Source organism: Ixodes scapularis, unplaced genomic scaffold (assembly GCF_016920785.2).
Source record: "Ixodes scapularis isolate PalLabHiFi unplaced genomic scaffold, ASM1692078v2 PGA_scaffold0__279_contigs__length_252992795, whole genome shotgun sequence".
In the NCBI taxonomy this organism is placed as follows: domain Eukaryota; kingdom Metazoa; phylum Arthropoda; class Arachnida; order Ixodida; family Ixodidae; genus Ixodes; species Ixodes scapularis.
Window position 1 is genome coordinate 184,509,422 of NW_024609835.1, and position 16,785 is coordinate 184,526,206.

The 16,785-nt window shown below is 43.4% G+C and overlaps 1 protein-coding gene and 1 pseudogene across 1 annotated transcript in view; one reads left to right on the top strand and one right to left on the bottom strand.

Annotated features, from left to right (window-relative positions):
* The first annotated feature begins 3,953 nt into the window (after positions 1-3,953).
* Positions 3,954-4,729, top strand: LOC115312137 (annotated as a pseudogene).
* Positions 4,730-5,972: 1,243 nt separating this feature from the next.
* The window catches only part of LOC8037532 (chitinase-3-like protein 2), a 92,896-nt gene continuing 82,083 nt past the window's right edge, over positions 5,973-16,785 (bottom strand). The window contains exons 8-9 of the mRNA XM_042293676.1: positions 13,871-14,056; positions 5,973-6,107 (exon numbers count right to left, since the gene is read on the bottom strand). Coding sequence (XP_042149610.1) covers positions 5,973-6,107; positions 13,871-14,056 — 321 coding nt within the window. The remainder of the gene's footprint in view (positions 6,108-13,870; positions 14,057-16,785) is intronic.

Consider the following 16,785-nt stretch of genomic DNA (forward strand, 5'->3'; position numbering starts at 1 on the left):
TCCTACATGCTTCGTAGTTTATGGAGGATGGTGTTTCGGATAATTGAAAGCACTTCGTATTTTATACAGAACAGTACTTCAGATAATATAATTGATCATTCTAAAAACCTTTATGTAAAAAAGATTCACTTTTTCGAACTTTATTTGGGAGAATATTAGCGCTTAGTTGACAGGGCAAGTAGAACGGCATGTCAGTGGTTGCACAATTCACTTTGCACCTACGTGCTTCAGCTAAAAATAAAAAAAAAACGATCCGAAGAGAACTGGCGTTTGATATATAATTTCGGATTCACATAAAGAGTACTCTTATCACACAAAGAATGCGTGCAACGTACGTTAATTTAACTGGAACATATGTGAAACAAGATTTAGAGTATTAGTTATCGGTGTCAACACGCAAAAAGAGAGGAACAGCAACGCCGCGCACGCGCGAACGAGTTTGAGTTTTTGTTTAGCGAACCGAAGCCTACGGAAGTGTTTCAGAGTCGGCTTGCTAGACACAGCGTCCCAGCTGAGACTGCGGAAACAAAAAAAAAAAAAAAACACTCCAAAAGCCAGTGCAAGAGCTGAGCGGGACTCAAACCGCGTCTCAAGACGTTCACGCACCTCTCTCCAGCATTTGCAGTGCTTTCGTTCGCCTTGTCTCAGATGAGACGCCCTCTATAAAAACGATTTTTGATTTTTATTGAAAAGTTTTGACTTCTTGTTGACTCTGATAACTTTCGTTTGACTTTGACTTTCTGTTGACATGGTGAACAGAAAGTTTGTTTACTTTGTGTTGAAACTTTTCTGGTGATTTTTTTCAGCCTGAGTCAAAAGAAAAGCTGTTGACTTTCGATTAACTTTATGATGATTTTTTTTTCTGCTGACTTTCTTTCGACAGTGTCATCAGCATGACTGCAGACGTTCTGTTTACTTCGTGTTGGAAATTTTCAGTTGACTCTCTGTAGCCAGTGTCAAAAAAAGCTACAGACTTTTTATAGAAAATTGTACTCCTCGACTAGATGTCAAAAGTCGCCAATTTTTCAATAGTCTCTGACAAGGTGAGAACGTAAAGCAGCTTCAGTTGTCCCGGCTCCAGCGCGAGGATACCCTCGAAAACGCTTCGGCGTTCGTGCACGTCGACCGCGCAAGTGCAGTCAAGGCACGACGGAAGGCATTGGGCGCGTCCTGGAGGCCAAGCGTTCGAGAGGCATGCCTTGCCGTTCTGACTTTGTAAGTGACTGTAGTGCCTTTAATGATCATATTAAATAGTCAACTAGTAAGAAAAAGCAAAGTAACTATTTTAAAGTGGAGAAACTGCCTTGACTGGCATTGTCCTGAGATGTGATATGCAGAGAAGCGATAATATTTCTTCTAGGAGTCGTTTTTGTGGATGGTGTTTTAGTGACTGTGCCGAATTATTATTAGTTCTACCAATGTGTTGCCAACCCGTTTTAATAAGACATATCGTCCACGATTTTGAAAACACTGTTTTCCCTTTGACAGACTCCAGAGGAGAAGATCGAATACTTGAACCTTAATAAGTGTTGAGGTGGTCGCCGGCCAAATGAATTCCTTCATTATGTAGGCTATATAAGGCTCTGGACCAGTCAATGGTACAGTGATTCAGGAGTTCAGTACTTTATGTTGTTTGTGTTTGTGTTCGCTTCTAACATGTAGTTCTGGTATGTGTGTAGCAATGACTTCACATACCACAAAAACACATATACTAACAAATTTAAAAAAGAAAATCGTTTTTTAATGTTATTTAGCCCATTTGGAGGAGAGTGGAAAGCCATACCAAGCTTCCAAAACTTCTTTGAATAAATAGGTAACCTGTAAAAAAAATGTTTAAATCTTCTGTACCTTTTTACTTGAAAAGCTGCAGCATTTGAATTGAAAAGCAGCAGAAAAAGCATCTCTGAGGCGACAGAAAGACTGTTGACTTTCTTACTACAAAGTGGGCTAATATTCAAAAGAAACTCAACAGAAAAGCTAGAGAAAGTCAGATGGAAAGCTATTGACATTTTATATCCTCTGATGACTTTTTTCAACAGCCTTTTAGCAGAAAAGCATCACAGTTGTTTGTATGGGGCTGTTCTAGCAAGTCGGACGAGGTCTCATACCAACGCACGATGCCCCGGAGCCGTATATTGGAAGACTTTGGCTATTCATTGGGTTGAATACGCTAGCAACTCGGTGGTCAACCACAGGCCGCGAAACAGCCCCTAACGGTCGTCGAGAGCTCTAAAATTGCGACTCGAATAATTTAAGCCGTTTTAGCGTTGCTAGAGAGAAAAGGTGTAACTCTTGGTGAGTAAAAGTTTGCCGAATGAGAGGTTTATGTCACATCCATATTCAGCGGCATAATAAACAAAAGCGCGTTCCAAACCAGAACAAACTGCGTAGTTGCGAACAATGCAGCTGCGAGATTGAACGCTTCTATTTCACGCTTTAAATATCGTTTCCAATATTTTGACATCGAGGTCTGCTGATTGGTCGAAGCTGTGTAGCACTTTTAGTTTATGCTCTAACCGCGAGAGGAACATTCGGCGCCGGTGGCGGTCTTTGGTCCGCCCATTGGCCAAACTCTTCCAATATGAGGCTCTGCGATGCCCTACCGCGAAGTGAGCACAGGACAAAATTCAAATAATGAAAACGGAACTCGACACTCTTTTGCTCTCTTTTGTGCACTAGTTCCTTTAAGACATACCATAGTGAGAAAATATTGGCTCTTTCCAAGTAAATTCATGCGCAGAGATCGCTTTTCGTTATTCTCATTGATACCCAATTAATAAAACAATTACTCGCCCAAAGTACAAGCTTATTATTGATATTCAACTTTAAAATGCAATTTCGTAAAATCACGCTGTTATGAGTGACACAGAAGATGCTGCGCACATGTATCTCGCGCGCCGCCAAGAGAAGCCATTCCCTAAGAGTTGCATCGCAGCTCTGCTATCGCTATATAAGACGTGCCTCCAGTAAAGCCTATGTTCTTGTTCGTTGGAATGCCGTCGTGACAAGCTGCTACACACACGACCAAGAAACCAAACGAAAGCACCTCGTTTTCTTCCACCAATGCCTGACAAGCCTCAGATCACGTCACGCTTGTATATATAAAAAATATATATATTGCTTTTCCGGCCGGGCTCGGGACCTCGTCGGCCTCGCCGCTGGCAATAATTTTACCGGGGCTGTCAACAGATGTTCGCGGAACGCAATCATCGGTTCGGATTAAAATATAATCGACGTTGCCTAAGGCATTCCTGACACTTTTTCAAAATTCGTTAAGTGCAACTCATAAATTGTATTTGTTTTCTTTTTGAATGTTAAAAATGTACTTGATCGTGCAACTTATAAACTACTTTTACTTTGTTAATAAAGGAAAGGTTGAGAACATCTTTAATATAACTCAGACTGATATGTAGATGGCCTTACTCTCTTATCTGATCACTGCCTTCTCCTTCACGTTTCGCGTCAGTTAGCGTCAGTTTCGGTGCAGAAATAGCGCCTGCGGAATTAAAAGGGTTGTCAAAACGTCGGGTACCAACTACTGAATTCGGACGGGAACCTGATAGAAACCCCTTTGGCTCTTTCCTATACGTATATGAAGTTAGGGAACTAGCTTGTTAAAATTCTATAGTGTAATAGCTCAGAATGAAATAAAAACAAGAGATGCGTATTTATATTTACTGACAAGGTGAGAATCACAAGAATGATCGAGCTTCTGCTGTCCATCTTACAGCAGGATCTACCAACCCTCACGAATGATTCGGCGTCCCGTACACCTCGGCCGCGTGCGCGCTGCCAGAGCACACCGGAAAGCATGGGCAGGAGTCGGGGCTTTCGAAACATACGACTTATTGGGCAGGCGATTGAACTTTAAGGGGCGCTTTTTTTAGCTTATTGTCCCCACAGAGAGGTGCTTACTATACACATCATAACAAAGAAACTGAACCTCGTCCTGTATGTATGTAAACCTGTACGCCGACGGGGCCATCCTACCGAGAGGTAACACCGCTACCCTGGCTGTGGTCGATCCTCGTTGCAACGTGGCCAGGACAGCGTCGGTCGACACGAACCTCACAAAACAAGCAGAAGAAGTCGCAATTGCTCTGGCTGTCACAGGTACCAAACAAGACCACATCACCGTCATCACAGACTCGCAACGGGCGTGCCGATACTTTGCCAGGGGTGAAATAGGCGAACAGGAGGCGCGAATTCTCTTCAAGGAGCCGTTTTCGAGCATGGAGATCGTCTGGGTACCAGGTCACGCGGGTGTCGAGGAAAACGAGGCGGGAAACGCTGGAGCCCGAGCTTTTCATTCATACCGGGTCTCGTCCGCATCTCAACCACACTCCCCTGACTCGAACATGAAGTGCAACGATTACTTGAAGACCATCAGGAAAGCCAGGACGGCTCTTGTGGCATCACCTTTAAACGTCACCAAGGGGGAGCAGCACCTCCGGAGAAGACTGCAGACAATAAGCATGGAGAGGCCAATGAAGCTCCATCGCTGGTACCCCCAACTCCATCCTTCATCAACTTGCTCCTTTTGCGGGTGGAAATGGGGTCACCTCTACCACTTGATGTGGGTGTGCTACCACATTAAAGGTTTGGATCCGATTCCGAAACCGACGAGGGACAATGGAACGCGGCACTCCGCTGGAGCGACGCGGGAAGCCAACACTGGTTAGTACGGAGGGGGACAGTGGTGCAGGCCGCGATTGGAGCCCCGGACTAGGGTCACCCAGGCAGAATTGATTCCTCGATGAAGATCTCCTACCTCTTTCTAGTCCCCCCTCCCCTATCCCCTTCTTTTCATAACATAAAATATGTTTTCAACAACAACAACAACCTCGCAGAGCGCGGTCTGGGCACGAGCGCTTCTCTCTCACCTGCGCTTTTGTCGCTCGAGGAGCGGCCTTCGAATCGTCATCTTCAATTTCTCGGATCAAAAACAAACAAGAAAATACCGTTGGTTGTCCTCATAGCTCACGCACCGCTACAGGCGTAACTGTTCGATCTCGTCCCCAATACAGTTCTCACTCTGGCAGTAAACATAGTAACAGTAAATTCAACAGAAGTTTGTTTGAGTCTTTCTTATCAAAAAATATTCTCTCTACAGAATTCTTGCCGTTCAGAATATTCAGTTTGTCCGGAATGTCGGGAATCAACTTCGACTGAGTTCGCCCAAACCAAGTTTAATAGCTGAATTTATTTTAGGTGAATCCTAAATAATCCACCCATGTGGCAAAAAGAAAAAAACGTTTAAAGCGATTCATGCTTCAAATGGCGTTTATTTCACTATGTGACAAGGCGTTCTAAAATTGCTAAGCCGGTATCTTTTTTTGACGACGGCCATCGACTGGACAGGTTTTTTTTATAAGAAATTTACAAGCATTAGCGCACAGAACACGGAGAAAAAAAAAGGACAGGTAGAGTTAAAGAGCTTCTGCTCTTTGGCTCTACCTTATCTTTACTTTTTTATGGTTTTTATCTTTCGTAATAACTATGACGTGGGGCCCATTTCTATGGCTTCTTTTCTTCTCCTCCTTCAAAATAAATCAGTTGGGAGTCAGCGCTTTTTCGCTCTACCAGTCTTTCTTCTTTCCCTGTGTTCCGTGCGCTGTTTTGTCAAGTTGAAGTACCAACTAGCTGAAATAACTACTTCACTACAGAAGTTTCACATCTCCAAAAACCGCAATTTGCAAAAAAAAAAAAAAGGAAAGCCTAAGCGAGTTTTGATAATTTATGCTGGAGCGAGGTAGTTGAAAACACTGACAGCTTCACAAAATACCGGACACGGCTTAATATGTTCGCGCTTCTGGCTTTGGAATGTGATCTACCATAGCCTCGTTGGATGCGAAGCGATTTTAAAATTCTTGGAACTCGCCACGCCCGACGTTTTTAGGCTTTCGGTGACTAGGATGAGTACGCTATGGCGTTTTAATTAATTTTAGTAAAGAGCTCGGGTTTCTAGTTCTTCAAACCTTGTTGAGGATGGTGGCCTTGTTGTCGTATCCGATCCACTGACTCTTGTCCCGGTTCACAGCGATTTTGCACTCTGCTTCCTTATCGTATAGTGACACCCAGAGGTCTGAGCTGAACTCCAGACAGATCTGCGGAAGCCAAAATTAGTCATAATGAGCTCAACTGCTCCTGGTACCACTTTCAGAAGCCCCACGCATTCTAGACGGAGGTCGCGATGTAACTCACTCCAACAAAATATCCCCCTTTCCTCATGTTCACTTCACTGCTGATCATTATTAAAAACCACTGATGTAGTTTACGGAAAACAAATCGCAAAACTACGACTACTAAGAATTATTACAGAGCTAAAAAGCATAGCTGCGATATGACATTTGGCATCACTTGAGAATGTGAAGTGACGCTGGGTATCTATCATCTTGCGGGTTTTCTTTTTCGAGTAAAACGTTGTTTCGGTCTCGTCGAGCACCTTTCCAGATCGCAGTGATTGCTTATTAGCGTGATCTGTGAAGAAATAAACAAGTTGTAAAGGTGATCTTTCAAACATATTTCAAGGAAAGCCCATAAAAAAAAAATTCAGCTATTCATAACTTTTGTCTTTGTTCTTTGGCACGCAAGGAACACGGTCATTATCATTCCAAAAGATCCCAGTTCACAATTCAGAATTCACAAACACTCCTTCCTTAAAATCTGTTCCTGCTTTCAAGCCTCGTGAACTCTATTTATTTAACTACTATTTTTTTTAAATTTTGACTGAACATAGTGACCCAAGTTTAGAGCACGGGAAACAGTTGTTCTTTTTAATATAACATAAGTCAAGAAAGGCCTTCGTGTGCCCTATTTGTTCAGCAGTTATTGTTTTTGTTTGTTGCACATACTGACTATTTAAAACAAACTTCATTTCCCACCAGCTTCACATTTTAATGCATCATTGGTCAAAACGGATGACCCCGCCAACTATACTCCGCTTCACTTGAAGTGCGAGCGTAGCAGAAGCTACAAGGTCAAGCTCTAGGCTTTCAGCGTCCCTGCCAAGCGTTCGCGCTCTGCAGTACAAGCACTGTTCAGGGCCACATGCTCACTCTGGTAGCATCGACTGCGTCTCGACTTAAGCTAAAACGAAGTACAACGCCCTTTCCCGGTACAGTAACACTCCAATAGATCCTCTCCGAAATGCAGTGCCATCTGGTGGCTCATATACCAGTTAACTTTTTGTCATACATTTGGCGGTCTTAAACTTGCGTTTTTTGGGCACCGACGCAGGCGAGGAGGTGTTCGTGCAATTTTTTCTCGATCACTTTCAGCTTCGATGGTAAGAAACATACAACCAATCAAAACGGAGCTCAAACCAACATAAACGCCTCAATAAAATTCTACACACCAAATGGCGTTTTTTACGACTGTGTGCCGACCATGGATTGACTGAATCTCAGTTAGAAATAGGGTGATTTCAGATAAGATCGACCAAAGGGTGGCTGGTCGACATTTTTAAATCAACTGATGTTTTTATATGACATTGTCTAGTGTCTGGTATAAACGAATCCACACTTAGTTTTGACCAGAAAAAAAAAATTGGAGACAAGAAAAATCGTAAGGCAGGGAGAGGTGGACAGTTGCAATAACGCGCACTGATGGAGGGGGCAAGTTTGAAAGTGAATAATTAAAACAATAAAATTAGGAGAATTTCAAAACTTTTTACAAACAAACTATGGGTACAACGTGCTTGTAATATAAAGTAATAATATTTATTAAGAATTTATTTAGTTTTCTAAAAATTGCCAAACATGCCTGCTCGAACGACAAATGGCAAACTTTGGAAATCTGTATCTCATGAAATAATTTAATCATTATTACATAACTTGCAGAAATTATTTTACTAATATATGGCTATTATTGAAAAAATAAATAAGGTATCTGAGTGACACAATAGTTACAATATATTTAGGCAAACATGGGAAAAAAATCAAACAAAGAAAAATTCCAATGCGAATAAAAAAAGAAACACCACCTTCGATTTTTTTTAAAATTTGGGTACCCTGTTATACTCTATTTCGGCATTCATTTCTATTAAAACATGTTGCATCATTGGACTGTGAAAGAAGAAACAACTCCCCAAAGTAGGGTCCTTTTTCAAAGCCTACACTTCGCAGTGTCCTATACAAGAAGTGACTCTGAGTTCCAGTTTCATGAAACTTGCACAAATCTTTTACATAGATTTATTCAGATGAGGTCATTGATAAAAAGAGCGATCGGTCACACAGTAAAAGGCAGGAGAAACTATATACAGCATTTTACATAAGCGTACAAAGTGGTATCATATTAGAGACGAATGATTTGGGAAAAGATGATGCAGTGTGAAGTTGTACCTTCCGGTATATTTTACATCTAGAGTAAAATAAATAACTTTACTTCCACACACAAAAACAAAGATATAATAGTAAGATATTTAGGTTGGCTGTGTATTTACGATTACAAACAATTTCAGGTGACGGATGCCATAGTGCCTAACTGGAGCAGCTTCGATGCTCTCGGTGTATGAATGGATCGTGGCAAGCCGATGTATTTTATCCTGCTCGAGGATAACATTTTGGGATTTTTTTTTATAGTGATCAGATAAAAATTATTAGTAACCACCAACAAAAACAGTAGGTTAAATACCCCATGAAGAAAAATGTGATAAATAAGATGTCCCTGCATTCAAAATAAGCAGTCCTTGGGAAATCAAATTCGGCACTTTACGCTAAGGTTTTCCTCGCTGTACCCATTTAATAAAGTTGCTTCCAAGCAGATCCGACTGTCCGTGCTACATATACGTCACAGGTCCCTTCTGTTGATGACTTGCTGAGCCGCCACGCGTGCCAAGACTGAATGCCAGGGAAGGCGCGCACCGTCAGCCACTCTTCTTTTTTTTTGTTCACGATACCGAACAACCTCATTTTCGTCCAGATATACAAGATGCACGCCTTTCAGTTTCTTTGATAGAACGCTCACCATTGTCCTGGCCGTCTGCATTGCGCTTACTGAACGTTCTCTCAGGTTGTTCAGCGTGGCCTGGTGCTTCACGAGTCCGCCAACTCCGTCACATGCATTTTTCCCATGTCCAGATGCAGAAAATAACCACTGGGCTTGTGGGCAATCGTCCTTTGCAAATTGGTGAAGCTGGTAGCGATTCTTGAAATGACTGGCGGCGCCGTCACTTACGTACGTCACGTACGAGTATACCGCAACGTTGTCTTCAACCCACTCCTTCACTTTTTCTAGAGCCAAGCAAGCGTGAGCGGCGTCGTGACACAGGTCCTCACTGATGATGGCAAAGCTGTTTGTAAATTTTCTTGTCGTCACTACACATGTAAATATCGAAACTTGTTTTTTTTTTTCCAGTGATATGCTTGCACTTCGTCAGGAAGCAGGATGGTCCAGTTTTCAGCAAAGTCAAAATGAAAGACAATGCTCCCGCGTTGCATGCACTGTTTTTCATCGTAGATCGCTTTACCTTGCGTTTGCCGGATATGGTTGTGAAGTACCCAACTTCCAACCGTCACTTGGATGACTTTTAGGAAAGTCTCAGGTTCCAAAGTTTTTTTTCACAAGGTCGCCGGACTCCCATGTTGTAAGCACAATCTCTTCATCCTCCGGGATATCAAGTTCCTGGAGTGTAAGAAACTGGCCTTTTGGGCAGTGATCACAGTCTCCTTGAAGGCACAGTTCTGTTGCTGGGTCGCACAGAAATGCCGAGTTCATTTCACCAGTGTTGAATGTTGAGCCTGTAACGTTCTCTAGAGCGGCAATACAAAGATAATAATTGGCGCAGCGCACACAAACGCACACTTACTGGTGTGGAATACATTGGACCCATCTAGGGCGCAACGAATAAAATTTCGTTAGCCCAACGCCGGAATCGGGATGCTTGTCTTTGTATATACGGAAGGCCTCTCGTATTGAGCGTGTCATGAAGCGCTTTGGCACGAACGTTTTCTCTCCGTTGAGCATGACAGAGATGACGTCCTTCTGGTTGGGACTTTGGCGCGAATATTGTAGCTCGTCTTTCGTGAAGTACTCTAGGGCAGCAGACAGGTTCTCAGGGCTCACCTTGCACCTCGTGTAAGGATCCGGCTCATACCACACGCCATGCTTTTCCTTGAGTTTTCGGGATTTACTGATGAGGTACATTGAGGCCTGTGGAATCATCTTTTGAACCTAATTCTTCGTCAGTGTTGACGGCAGGAGCGTAAGCAGTTGACAGCGTTCCCGGAGAGAGGTGGCGGTTTCAAAGGCCTGCCGAAAGTTGTCCACCCACTCAGTGCATGTGGAGCATGTTGGTTCGGATGACCCCGATGGTGCGTCCCTGTCGTACGCAATACGTAGCCTTGAGCGTATATTTTTGACAGCAACCTGCTCCAGTTCTGTCTGCTTTCTCTTGACATAGGCAGGCCTGTCCCGACTTCTTACGACGCTTGGTTGTCTCAGCGGCGACACATCTGTAGGTAGTATGCTGCGATTTAGATCTTCAATTGCTTCTTCAGCTGGCACAAATATGTCAGGGCACTGCTCTGAGCTTCGCATCGAGATCTCCTTAGTGATGTGCATGAAGCAATGGTAGCACAGGTAGTCCGTCGCACTCACTTTGGTGGAACAGTCAGGCGGAAGAATTTGCTTCAACGAGTTTAGGTCCAACTCGCCAACACTTCGAAAATTCCGCTGCTTTGGTATAGTCTTTTTGTGTTTGCAAAAGTAATCTGCACAAAACACTCGTTCGGAGCTCCAGGACGTCTTCATAATGTATACATAAATAATAGAAATTAAACCCCAACTGATGGCATATAATTGCCAAGTGAAAGAACTACTGGGTGCACAAGTGACAAGTCCGAGGCTGAGGAGCTCACTCACTGCAAACGTACATTTGAAAAGAGAGGTCACAACTGAGGCTGTCGGCAAAGCTTGATGCACGTCAAAGGAAGAAAGAGGGAAAGTCTCCAGACAAAAAATTGTGGTCAGCGGCCTTCGAAAAAGACTTTCCGGAATCGCACTGTCGTCCCTCCACGCGCTGATATGAAAGCACCCGAGCTTCTACCACGTGGTTCATAACACAGCCTGAGCCATGTCGGCGACCGGTTCGCGAGGGGTTGGCGGTGGGGTTACGTTGATGGTCACTCGGATTAGCCCTTGCTGTACTGAGCTACCGCCTGCAGTGCCTTATCGCCGGCTGGTGTCAACAACGAGAATACACACACCCTGTCTACACCAAAACTACAAGCGTTCACCACACACGCGTCGCCGCCGCTTTTAAGCTTTTGTGAAATTGCTTTCTTTTGCCGCGGAGAACCGCCTTATCTTAACTACGCGCCTGAAATCCTTCCAGGCGGGCGTACACAATATCAAGCGTTTCGAGAAATGCCCGTGGAGTAGTACTATGGGAAAATTCGGAGCCCGCGATGTCGATATCGTCGCCGTTGTGTTAGTACGCCGTCGCGTACTGCAGTCCCCCGTTAAGGGAGGGGGGGGGGGGGCGGTCTTACTACGATAACATGGCGACAGCGTTTACACTCTATGTATTTACGCGAGGCTCGAGTATTTGGGGATAATGCTGCCGGTTGGTGTGCCCCTTTGTGCCTGATATTATCGCCCGTGACGCCAGCGAGTGGGATGGCGACAGGCATGACTGCTCAGTAAACAGGCGTCGGCGGCCATGTTTTGCTGGTTGAAGCGAACCCCCTTGTCCTTGACAGCGAGCGGGGAAATGCGAAAAAAAGATTGTATCGGCCGTTTTGCTAGAACTAGCGACGAGTGTCGTCTATTTGCCATAATCGTGAGCTTAGCGAGGAAATGATTTTTGCTAGCCACAGAACACTACCACGCAGAAAGGGAATGCTTGAACATGTTTTTGTTCTGGATATATATCAGGGATATATATGAGAGAGAGAGAGAGAGAGATGAAGGTAGAGCGGAAGAGGGAATAGCTTATAGTGTCGCAGGAGAATAAAGTAAACAAAGTTCCTAGTGGCCGATGGCTGCATGATCTTTTCTCGGATCACTAGTCCGTAATATGATACCTCTTTGTACACAGTAGTTTCTCCTTAATTTAAGTGTGTGAACGATTTCTTTAGTTATCATTGGCCTCATCTGAATAAAAATATATAAAAGATGTGTGTTGGTTTTATGAAACTGGAACTCAGAGTCAGTTCTTGTATAAAACACTGCTAAGTGTAGGCTTTGAAAAAGGACCCTACTTTGGGGAGTTGTATCTTCTTTCTCAATAAAATGATGCAACATGTTTTTAATGGAAATGAATGCCGAAATAGAGTATAACAGGTTACCTAAATTTAAAAAAAACTCGAGGTGGTGTTTTTTTTTTTATTCGCATCGGAATTTTTCTTTGTTTGATTTTTTTCCATGTTTGACTAAATATATCCTAACTATTGTATCACACAGATACCTTAGTTATTTTTTAAATATTAGCTATATATTAGTAGAATAATATCTGAAAATTATATCATAATGATTAAATTATTTCATGAGATACAGACCTCCAAATTTTGCCATTTGTCGTTCGAGGAGGCATGTTTGTCAATTTTTAGAAAAATAAATAAAATTTAAATAAATATGATTACTTTATATTACAAGCAAGCTATTCCCATAGTTTGCGCCTAAAACGTATTAGAGTTCTCCTAATGGTATCGCTTTAGTTATTCACTCTCAAACGGGCCCCCTCCATCAGTGCGCGTTAATGCAACTGTCCACCACCTCATGCCTTACGATTTTTCCTGTCCCCAAGTATTTTTTTCTAGTCAAAACTAAGTTTGGATTCGTTCATACCAGACACTAGACAATAACATATAAAAACATCAGTTGATTTGAAAATGTCGACTAGCCATCCTTTGGTCGATCTTATCTGAAATCACCCAATAAACACTTTCGAAACGTTTGTGTTTGACTCCTGCGTCGCATCGTACTAACACCTTCAATGCATAAGCCTCATGTCATCTGACTAAGACCCTCTTCAACGTACTTTTTACATCACTAGAAGGCCGCCTTTAGTAGGCACGGAGGCTATTCCTTTGATTATGACAGTGATAAAAATGGACAGACTGAATTTCAGAAAGGGATCTATATACGTGTTCACTGGCGTTTTGCTTCAAAAGTAAATGTGTGAGCAAACGCACCATCTAAGTACACCAAAAAATGTTTAATAATGAAAAATATGTGGACGTTTCGTAACTTGTTTTGACCGCCAAGGATACGCAGGTTCAAATTAAAACCTAGAGGACAGTTGTAAGTCTCTCTAACATTGTATTACGCCAGGCAACACTCCAAAAAAGTCTGACTATTAAGGTTTATCCCCACGGCATATAAAGCCGAAATACATTTTTATAAAGCTTTTTGTTTCGTTAGTTCGCACATAATTGCTAGATTGCAAGATATTTGCCAAATATGTCACGTATGAACTGAACAATCCGCAGTTAAGTCTAAATCTGGCACTTTTTTGTCAATATGAGCCCAGAGTAGCCAAGTGAGAACCGGCCAACCAGTTGTAGAACCTCATTATGTGATTTTCACGGAAACTAAGGCCAAAAGAAAACGCAGGTTACAGCTTTAGCGCCAGACAGTGAAGTCTAGCTCAGGCACTTGTCTGGCGATGATTAGGACCAAAATACTTACACCTTTCCCAAAAAATTTCAAGTTTCGTTTATACCTTAAAAGTTTTTTTCAGCTTTTATTGCACTTAATTCTCAGGAAAAAAAATGTTGGACCAAATTAAGAGTTGTGTTACTTGAGTATATCATAAATCGTGGTTACATTTCCGTGTCTGGTGCATATACAGCCTTGAAAACACCAAGCTCCAACGTAACACGTACACGACCCTTGCACATGTTTAAATGGAGAAGTTGGAGAGCACCTCGAAGTAGGCGAGAAGACCGCGGAAATCCGTGAAGGGTCCAGGGGGAGCGGGTCCTCTGACTGAAGCGCGGAGCTCGTAGTGGCCACTGTTCCGCAGTCGGTATGCGAAGCCGAACAGGGGCAGCGCGAGCACCACTCGCTTGCGAGACCGCAGCTGGCTAAGAACAACTTCGCAGGTCTCCACCTACAAGAGAAAATGAACCTGCGCTAGCGCCCTGGTCAAATCTCTGTCACATAAAACACAAATGTTCCCTGCAAAAACAAGAAAACGCCAAAGCGTGTTAATGCAGAATAGCAATGTTACTCAAGCTAACTCCGATCTGAGCTTCAAGAAATTTAGTGAAGCGTGACCGGCAACCGAACCTTTGTGTAGCAATCTCCGCCGGCTATTCAGGGAGAAACAAAATCAAATGAGAGACATATTAACGGCATTAGCGCACACGTATGAGGAAGAGAGAAGGGACAGAAAAGAGCGCTACTCACAACTGTATTTACGAAGATGAAGAAAAGAAAGAACATCGTCCAGCTCCCCATAAAGATGAAAAAGGAAGAAGAGGAAGCAGAAATATAAAACAGGAATGTAAAACACAAAGTCGGGTGTTCCCTCGCGCGCACAGGCTTGATACACTGGTTCTTTGATTAAACCCTAAAACCTTTGTTGGCTGTGCCTTTGTTGTCGTGGTGCAGGGTGTTTTTGCTTCAGTCTTCGCTCGCGCCTGGTCACCCGTGTCAGAGGGGAAGACGAACACATCATCCATGGTCGGCTGCCGCTGGGTCGTCGTGTCTGATGTCTCGCGACACCCGTGACTCATGCGAGTTCTGCATTGTCCGTGTTAAAAAGTCTGTCTCCTTGCGTGTTAAGGCCGCCGATGCAACACTAATGCATTTAGTAGCTGCGGATATGATGTAGAAGGCTTCTACCACTTCGCGGGTCATTTTATCCTTGTGCCTCTCTAGGGTTATTGTTTCCCCGAACAGCGGATTACAATTGCACTCCTTGCAATGTGTTGCAAGATGGCCTCCCACTGTGGCTCTCAAAGAATAATCATGCTCGCGAAGTCGGTCATTAAGACACCTGCCTGTTTGCCCTACGTAGATCTTGCCGCACGAGAGTGGAATCTTGTATACCACGCCTGAAGTGCACGGAACAAAAGGTTTTGCATGTTTTTTTGTGCACCTGTGTCTTGTGGCACCTTCGGCTTGCGAGTTGACTATGGAGCAAATTTTGCTCATTCTTTGCGGGGCTGAAAATACCACTCGGACCCCATACCGACTTGCCACGTTCTTCAAATTGTGTGACGTCTTGTGAAGGTACGGGATTACCACTGGTCTTGTCTTTCCTACATCTTGTTTGTTGGCTTGGAGGCCTTTTGCCCTTTTCAACAAGGTGTCCGCTACATTAGCCAGTAGTGGTAACAATAACCCTAGAGAGGCACAAGGATAAAATGACCCGCGAAGTGGTAGAAGCCTTCTACATCATATCCGCAGCTACTAAATGCATTAGTGTTGCATCGGCGGCCTTAACACGCAAGGAGACAGACTTTTTAACACTGACAATGCAGAACTCGCATGAGTCACGGGTGTCGCGAGACATCAGACACGACGACCCAGCGGCAGCCGACCATGGATGATGTGTTCGTCTTCCCCTCTGACACGGGTGACCAGGCGCGAGCGAAGACTGAAGCAAAAACACCCTGCACCACGACAACGAAGGCACAGCCAACAAAGGTTTTAGGGTTTAATCAAAGAACCAGTGTATCAAGCCTGTGCGCGCGAGGGAACACCCGACTTTGTGTTTTACATTCCTGTTTTATATTTCTGCTTCCTCTTCTTCCTTTTTCATCTTTATGGGGAGCTGGACGATGTTCTTTCTTTTCTTCATCTTTGTAAATACAGTTGTGAGTAGCGCTCTTTTCTGTCCCTTCTCTCTTCCTCATACGTGTGCGCTAATGCCGTTAATATGTCTAACTACCAACTAGCCCAGTTATCAACCCTTTTACAGTTCAAATGAGAGAAAAAAAATATTAAAGAGACACTGCAATAAAGAAAAAAATTATTTTTTTTCTCTAAAGGTGCTTGTAAAAACTATTTCCCACAGAAAACATTTTTTTTAGCAAGATTTTTGCCGAAAGTCGCAATTTAGGTGCAGAATGTCGAGGTCGCAGGCCGCTAAGCCGCGTCCCGCGCTTACAATGTGCTTCCATCTCTTATTGCCTGGAGAGATGATTGACGTGTAAAAGGTTGGTTGTAAATTTGTACCTCCGTGCCAAATTGGTATTTTATTTCATTTTTTTTATGTTTGAGAGCCCACTAATCAAGATCGAGTCATTAGTGTTTTTAAATGATTATGGGATTGCTTTTCCCGATTTGGCTTGAAACATTAACAAACATGGCTGCCGGCGCCTGCGAAGTGCTGAATAAGCGAAGCTCGTAAATCTCGTCAATTTTTATGAGTACGGATCGTTTTGAGTTCACAGAGGTGTTTAGAGGAAGATCTCATCAACTGACATAGTTTGCAGCAAACAACTGTCGCAAATACGCGCGTTCTGAAGCGCTGTGCGGATGTTTGGTTTCGTGGCGGGACTGACCATAACCTAGCGTCCCACATCAACTACTTTTATCGATCTGGCTTGGTTTCTTTCTTTGCGCGTGTTGATGCTTAATAAAGTTGTTGATCAATGCTGCTTGTTGGGCGAGTTGATGCTGAAATTTTGAGAACATTGTAGCGCTTTTAAACACGGACGTGAGGGGAGAACGGCACAATGCAGTACGCTAATCTCAACTGTTTATTATGCAGAAAAACATAGGTAAAAATGGCCTGCTCCATCGCATCACTCATCCAATACTGTGCCCTGGCATGGTTCACAAGTACTTGGTGTCTTTGTCCGAAAACCATAGAGGAGAAATCAGAAA